Genomic DNA, 7,830 nt, shown 5'->3' with positions numbered 1-7,830 from the left:
AGTATCATCCAGAGGCAGGTGGAGATTCCCTCTGGAGGCAGGCAGTTCCTTGAGCATGAGTTTTGAGAGATAGAGCCAGTTTCAGATGGTCCAGCTCTTTGTTGAGTCTCCCTCATGGCTGCTGCCCACCCCCCTCCTCCTGGCAGTCCTTAACTTATATAGCCCTTGTGACCTCATTCACCTGGTCCAATGGAGGCCAGCACCTGTTGGCTGTCAGCCAACCAATTTGAAATACATCACTAGTTGCCGGGCAGACTCTAGCCCACCAGGAAGGAAGCCCCTCACCCAGGTATGTGATACTAGTCACATAGGCAGAGGGAGCAGGTTTCCCCCCTCCCTCAGGAATGTATCCAGCTCAGGTTACCTAAAGAGATAGGGTTAGGATGTGTCTCTCTGCTGGGCCCCTAATCAAATTGTCACAGAGCAGAGTTTTTGGGAGAGAAACAAAGGTGGCTCTCTGCCAGAAGCCATACCTCTCTAACACCCTGTCCCAGGGCATGATAGGATTTGTAGTCCCCCATGGAAACGGAGAAGATATACAGAAGCTCTGTTTAACCATTCCTGGTAGACAAGAGAGAAGCCGGGGCTCCCTGTGGCTTCTCCTGGCCAGGTTGACCTGGAACCCAGGAAGTGTTTCATCGGGATCTCAGGCTGCATGAAATGGCTCCATGGCGCAGGCAGTATTCAGAAGCTTTCATGTTGTGGAGGGAAGGAAATCTTCCATGTTTTGCACCAGAATTGCCCCCTTTCTGTTTCCTCTCTTGGGCCCCGGGTATCACAAAGCCTAAGACTCAGCACAGAGTCCAGGTTCAGGGTCATGCCAAGGCCTTTGTCCTGGTATATATAACTCAGACATGCAGGGCACACCTGGGGCTTGGTAGGGTTACCATACGTCCGGGTTTTCCCGGCCATGTCTTCTTGTTCAGCCCCTTGTCCTCCATCCAGGCCGGGTTTTTAAAATGCAAGCAAATATCCAGGTTTTTGCTTTTGCTTTTGCTTGGGGTGGGGGGGCAGTGGGGAAGTTGATTGGCTGTCAGGGGATCACATGCTATCCAGGTGGGCCCTTCCTTGTGCAGCAGGCAGAAGCCAGCTGCTTGTGCAGCAGGGCTGGGAGGGAGCAGGGGGCTGCAGGTCAGAAGTTCAGGCACCCAGAAGTGAGGGGCACCGGCAGCGCTGGGAGGCAGGGGCTGCAGGTCAGGAGTGAGGGGCACCGGCCGGGCTGTGGCGGGCAGGGGCTGCGGGTTGGGAGTGAGGGGCAGGGCTGGGGGGACAGGGGGCATATATATCACTGCTAACCCCCCCCATTATCATATACTCCTTCCTTCGCTCCCCACCGCAGGTGTCCTTTTCTTTGAAACTGGAAATATGGTATCCTTAAATTGGGCTCATTCCCTGCACCAGACCTTGCCGTGGAGGCATGCAGGCGGCACAGCCCTGCTGCTCGCAGAACAGAGCCAGAGCTCTTAAGTCCCACCTCCCTTCTCTGCCCTTTGGAGCATGAAGACAGGCAGGCTTCATACACACGTCCTAATGCACATGTCCCACATGTAGAGGTGCACCGGTATACAACAGTGCATATTGTATCAGTGCTTGTAAAAGGAAAATTGATATTATCAGCAATTGGTGGTTTTTTTGGCTGATGTGGCCGATAACATTGCTGGTGAATGCTGTGTGCATGCTGCTCTCCAAGCTGGGCGATCAGATCGGTATCGGCTGATATGGCTCATTAACAATCGGCCATCGGTATCGGCCCAAAAAATCTTTATTGGTGCACTCCTACCCACACATGCTTGTCTCAGCAGGGCCTGAGGTGATGGGGCTGACAGCTGGGGCAGAAACCCTGAGAGTCGGACTCTGAACTCCCCCGAGTTGGGAACATTAGCCCTGCCTTTCCCTGACCCCCACCACTTTGGGTTTTGAAAGGAAGACCTTGATTTCTTGAGGGAACACAAGGGCCAAGGTCCAGGTTCTACTCAGGCCCATCCCAGCAGAAGGAATAATAATGTTTGCCCTTTGCCAGCAGGGCAGGGACTAATCTGGAGTTTCTCTTCCCCATGCAGGAGGTGTCTGGCTCATGAACAGAGCTGAGGAGGAGACTCCTGTGGAAGGGCCTGCAAACCTGGAGCCATCATGGACTTCCCCAGGGAGTTTGGGTGAGATGGAATCCCTGAAACCTGAGAAGGAGCAATGGCCCAAGAATCAGGGGAGACCCCGAAAGCAGCTGGAGAATGTAGCAGTGAACCAGGTACCATCTCCAATTGGGTGTGAGAGTGGAGAAGGGGCAACACCCAGAAAGAGCCGTGGGTGCAGGGAAGAGTATGTGTAGATGAGAGACCTAAAGACCCAGTGGAAAGAGGCATCCAAGCCAAGGCAGTGGGGAGGGCCTCAGAGGGAATCAGGAGCTCACTGCCAAGCCCCGGGCAAGAGCCCACCCCTGCCCCAATGTCTGGAAAACTTTTAACTCATCACTCCTGGCTCTTCACAAGATAGGGCACAATGGGGAGAAGCCCCATGTATGGACCAGGTGTGGGAAAAGCTTCACCTGCTTCTCAACCCTAGTTGCTTACCCCCCGATCCATTCTGAAGAGCTCCCCAACTGCTTCACCAAATGAGGGAATAGCTTTGTGTGCCCCTCAGGCCTGGACAAGCACCTACATGGGGACAGGGGGGAAATGTCAGTGCCACCATGTAAAGCAGGGGTGGGCAAAATACAGTCCACGGCCCACTAGGCACTTTCATCTGGCTTGTGGAGCCCCTCCAAAATGCAAGTAATGGCAGCAGCTTGCATGAAAGCCTCCAGCGGCTGCAGGAGCATCTGGCTGTTTGCTTGGGCTCTGGTTGTGAAGCAACAAACCCTGACCCCAACCTGAGCCAGCTGGCCTCGCTGGGCCCCTAGCTCAGACTAGGTCTGCAGCTTGAGGCGGGCAGGATGGGCTGGGCCAGATTGTGTGGCACCAGTGAGAGGAACAGGTGCCTGGGCTGGCTTCTGCTTTGCTGCGCAGGACTGGACAGGATCGGTCAGCTCCTGCATCACAGGTGAAGGGAAGCAGAGGCTGTGCCAGCTTCTGCACTCCCCAGAACAGGACAGGCTGGGCTGGCCACGCGGGACAGGCTCGGCTGGGCTGGCGCAGGTGAGGGGAAGTGGCAGCTTGGCCGGCTTCTACTGCACCATGCCATGCTGTGTGGAATGGGACAGGCTGGCACCAGTGAGGGGAAGAGGGGGCTGGGCTGGCTTCTCTTGTGCTGTGCCAGGTCCTGCAGCACTGGATGAGCTGAGCTGGTGCCGGTGAGGAGAACCTGGAGCTGGGCTGGCTTCTGCCTTGCTGTGCGGGGCGGGATGGGCTAGGCTAGGCTAGGCTCAGCTGGCTTTTGCCACCACATGGGGTGGGCTGGGCTGGGCTAAGCCGAGTTGTGCCATGTGGGATGGGCCCAGCCAGTGCAGGTGAGAGGAACAGGGGCTTGGCCAGCTTTTGCTGCCATGCAGGATGGGCCTGGCTAGGCCATCGCAGGTGAGGGGAACAAGGGGTTTGGCCAGCTTTTCCCGCCATGTGTGGCAGGATGGGCTGGGCTGGATCCTGCCATGCGGGACAGGCCTGGTATGTGGCACTGGTGAGGGGAAGGGAAGGCTGGGCTGGCTTCTGCTGCGCTGTGCAGGTCCCGGCTCTTGCCTTGCAGCCAAGACCCCTGTGCTCCTGGGAGTAGATGGGCCTGGCCATGAGATCCCAACTTTGTAGCTGGGAACCAGGTGCTGCCAGGCTGGCCCTGGCTGACTCCTTGCTCCATGTGAAGGTCCAGCCTTGCAGCTGGCAACCACTTGCTGCAGCCAGGGCCTGACAGGCGGGGTTAACTCCTTGCTGTGCTGTGCAGGTCCTGGCCTTGCAGTCAGGAACTGTTTGTCATTGGAGCCATGGGCAAACTGGGGTGGGCTGGGCCCTGGTAGGTACATAAGCAACAGCCATGCTGTGTCCTCACAGGAGGCCCAGTACTCCTACTGCAGTTACTGGCCCACCTACCCTTGGTGGCAAGTTGCCTGTGACTTCGAGGCCTGTTGCTATGTGCTGGATTGCAGGTCCTACATGGTTACCTGGCCAGGGTCCCTCAATCACCTGGGCATGGCTGTTATAACAAGGACATCTATGTGACTGGTAAGGGCAGAGGCCAGAGCAAGGGCAATGCCCTGAGATGTTATGGTTAAGTGGCAAACTTAGAAAAATGTAAATGGATATTTTTAAATGATATTTATATCCCTAATATCACCCCTCCACAGAAAAATGATTTGGCTATGAGCACATCAAAGAAGAGGAAGGTAGACACTGAACGCCGAGTATTCAACAAAAAATGGACCTCTAAATATTTTTTTACCGAAGTGGGCAAAAAAGCTTTTTGCTTAATTTGCAAAGAAAGTCTGGCTGTATTTAAAGAATACAATTTGAATCGGCATTTTGAAACCAAGCATGCATCCAAATATGATAAACTGTCTGCCCAAGAAAAAACAAAGAAAGCAGAGGAGATGGTTGCTGCAATGCAGAAAGAGCAAAGTTTTTCCCCAAAAGCTTTGGAAGTACGGGATGGAATTATGAGAACGAGTTATGAGATCGCACACATAATTGCCAAGAAGAGCAAACCATTCTCTGAAGGAGAATTTGTAAAGGAATGTATACTTAAGTCTGCTGCGATTTTGTGCCCAGACAAGAAGGAGCAGTTTGAAAACGTTAGGTTGTCAAGGCGGACTATTGTGAGACGTGTTGAAGATATCTCTGAGAATCTGCACCAGCAGTTGAAAAGTAAGGTAAATGATTTCTCATATTTTGCACTGGCACTCGATGACAGTTGTGATGTCAAAGGCACAGACCAGTTGTTGATTTTCATTCGAGGAATCACTGAAAATTTTGAGCTCACAGAAGAATTGGCATTGATACAGTCAATGAAAGACACAACAACTGGAAAAGATTTATTGGAGGCAGTAGATCAATGCGTGTCAAAACTGGGAATGGACTGGAAAAAATTGGTGTGTGTGACCACCTATGGAAGCCCAAACCTGGCAGGCAAAGACATTGGATTGCTCAAAATAATTCAAGACCAAGTCAAAGAAACCGATCCAGAACAGAAAATTATTTTATTACATTGTATTATTCATCAAGAGGTCCTCTGTAAAAGTGTTCTAAAACTAAGCACTGTTGTGGACACAGTTACAAAAGTGGTCAGCTACATTCGAGCAAGAGGATTAAACCACAGGCAATTTGCAGCTCTGCTTGAGGGGTCTGAATCTGAGCACACAGATGTTCTGCATGATACCAGTGTAAGTTGGCTTAGTTTGGGTAACATTTTGAAAAGAGTGTGGGAACTGAGAGCCGAGATTGGTTTATTTTTGAACATGAAAGAAGATTTGGCTTTCCCACAGCTGAATGATGCAGATTGGCTCTCTGATTTTGCATTTGCCATTGATGTCACAGGCTACATGAATGATCTGAATTCACGACTGCAAGAGAAGGGGCTTTTTGCTCATGAATTGCATTCCAACATCAAGTCATTTATGATGAAGTTACTCCTTTTCGCCCGTCAGATAGGAAACAAAGATTTCAGCCATTTTCCTACATTGCAGCAGGTTACTGTTTCTGATCAAAACCTAAAAAAATACGTGTCATTACTAGTAGACTTGCATGCTGAATTTTCTTGCCGATTTAAGGATTTTCAAATGATAGAAAAAGACTTGTCTTTGGTCTCCTCACCTTTCACATTTAATGTTGACAGTGCTCCATGTGACCTCCAACTTGAGCTTATTGATCTGCAGTATGATGCGTTGCTTGCGGAGCAATTCCAAGCAGTGCCACTTCCTAGCTTTTATGCCTCTCTCAATGAACAGAAGTTTCCAAAGATCAAGACTCATGCCCGGAAGATGCTTGTGCTGTTTGGATCGACATACGTGTGCGAGCAGACACGTTCTGTAATGAAAGTCAACAAATCGAATCTTAGATCTTCGATGAGCGGGGACCACCTTGCAGCAGTGCTCCGCATTGCAACAACAGAGATGACGCCTGACTTTGATTTTCTGGTTAACGCACATCAGAGGCTTCATTCTTCACCTTGAGTTCCTTTGTCTTTGTTAATCACCTTTACATATGCTACTCAAATTATTTTTTTAAATAAAATTAAAATCTGTTATAGTAGATGTTTAATTTTTTCGTACACAATACTTGATCTATACTTGGTTAAAATGTTTTGTTCTGAAAGATTTTGTGTCTGCAGTCCTTGACTCAATTGGTTTGGTTCTGTTCTCGGGGAGGTCTGATGCCCCTGAAGCCGCACCGATTGGTTGAGGGTGACGGGGCAGGATGTTAGAGGGTCACAACCCCTTCCTACCTGATAAATTGTGCCTGTGCCTCATGGCCTAGAGGGCAGAGCTCTTGGAGCCCCGGGAGCAGGCCATGCACTGGGAGGGTGGGCCCTGTGCAGGGGCAGTGTTTCCCAGTCAAGGGGTAGAACTTCTGATGTCTGGGATCATGCAATGGGCAAGGGATTCTGGGACAGATGTGAGTAGGGCAAGGTTTGGTGTTGGATGGGTGGATCTTATGACGTGGCCCATGTGACAGGGTGTAATTTCCAGCCCCAAGGCCACCCCCCGTAAAAGGAGCACTTCTGGGGGCAAGAAGAGACACTCCCAGCAGCAAAGGTCAGGGGTTAGGGGAGGGATTTCTGGTCCCCAGAGGGCAACTGTTAAAGGGCGGGGCTACCCATGTGGCCCAAGAAGGCTCACCAAAACTCGTGAAGCGACCCTCCAGCTGAAGTAATTGCCCACCCCTGCCATAAAACAAAACCTCAGGCTCCTGAGAAAGGGAAGAGTATAGCAGTCTACCTGAAGCGGAAAGCAAAGTCCAAGCTAGTAAACTGAAAAGAAAAAAGTCATTACTGAAAAGAATCAAGTTTTTAATCCCAAATTCAAAAAACTTACTTCTGCAGTGTGTGTGTGTGGTGTGAGTGGGTGTGCATGCATGCATGTGTGTGTGTGTGTGTGTGTGTGTGTGTGTTTCTATCAATGAAAGAGAGCATTGGCTCTCCTGTCCTCTGCTTAATACCTGTTGGGAGCTGTGGTGCTCTTGCACTCCCCTTGCACAGCAAGATTTTTTTCACTGCGCAGGCCACGGGGAACCTTGGGGAGCTGGGGAGGCAGCGAGGAGGGAGGAGGCGTAGGAAGGTGGGAACTACCTAGAAAGTTGGACGTGCTAGGCTAATGGAAAAGGGAGCTCTGGCTCTGCAGCCAGGATGTGTCACATGTGGGGTCAGGTGCTTGGGGTCCCCAGCTTGGAGTACCGAGTGGAAAGCATGGAGCCATCCCATGCTTCTGGTGTCATGCCGGTCATCAGGGGCACTTTCACATGTGCTCCGTGGGTGGCGGGGGTGGGCGGCACTTTACTTAGAGTGGCTCTGAGAGCTGCTTTAGTTAAAGTGCCTCACGGTGGCAGGTGTGCTTAAACTAACAAATGTTAGTTTAAGCACACCTGCCACCGTTTAGAAGTGCGGGGAACAAAAAGCATGAGACACGGGAGGGTGCTGGAGTGCGAATAATCAAATCTGCTCCAATGCACTGTAATTACAGAGCAGCCTCCGTGCTCATGTACAGGCAACCCAGGAGGCCAAAGAGGATTTTTTGATCTCCTTTGGTTACTAGGGTCTGCTTTAGGCAGGGTTAAAGTTGACACGGTTTTCCTACATTTTTAGGACTCCGACCTTATCCCCTTGTGCTTCTGAGCGGCTGTTTCTTTTTTCTGTGTGTGTGAGGTGTTGCACTGACCTACTTTGTGTCTGTGTACTTTGTGGTTTTTATGTGTGACT

The 7,830-nt window shown here is 51.0% G+C and overlaps 1 protein-coding gene and 1 pseudogene across 1 annotated transcript; both read left to right on the top strand.

Annotated features, from left to right (window-relative positions):
• LOC102386284 overlaps positions 1–7,830 on the top strand; it is a 75,698-nt pseudogene that overhangs the window by 4,590 nt on the left and 63,278 nt on the right.
• Positions 1,069–6,176, top strand: LOC102371924 (general transcription factor II-I repeat domain-containing protein 2-like). The gene is made up of 3 exons (XM_006030919.3): positions 1,069–1,193; positions 2,061–2,245; positions 4,268–6,176. Exons 2-3 carry the CDS (start codon positions 2,075–2,077, stop codon positions 6,086–6,088), a joined length of 1,992 nt encoding a protein of 663 aa, XP_006030981.1. The 5' UTR covers positions 1,069–1,193; positions 2,061–2,074; the 3' UTR covers positions 6,089–6,176.

Source organism: Alligator sinensis, unplaced genomic scaffold (assembly GCF_000455745.1).
Source record: "Alligator sinensis unplaced genomic scaffold, ASM45574v1 scaffold1165_1, whole genome shotgun sequence".
NCBI lineage: Eukaryota > Metazoa > Chordata > Crocodylia > Alligatoridae > Alligator > Alligator sinensis.
The sequence above is the reverse complement of the archived record's forward strand: the minus strand, read 5'-3'. Positions and strand labels throughout refer to the sequence as shown.

Bases quoted from the DNA above. Each gene is read 5' to 3' on its own strand.
- LOC102371924 (XM_006030919.3), top strand. From the start codon at position 2,075: ATGAACAGAGCTGAGGAGGAGACTCCTGTGGAAGGGCCTGCAAACCTG. The intron at 2,246-4,267 runs GTACCATCTCCA...ACCCCTCCACAG, and splicing joins AGAATGTAGCAGTGAACCAG to AAAAATGATTTGGCTATGAG.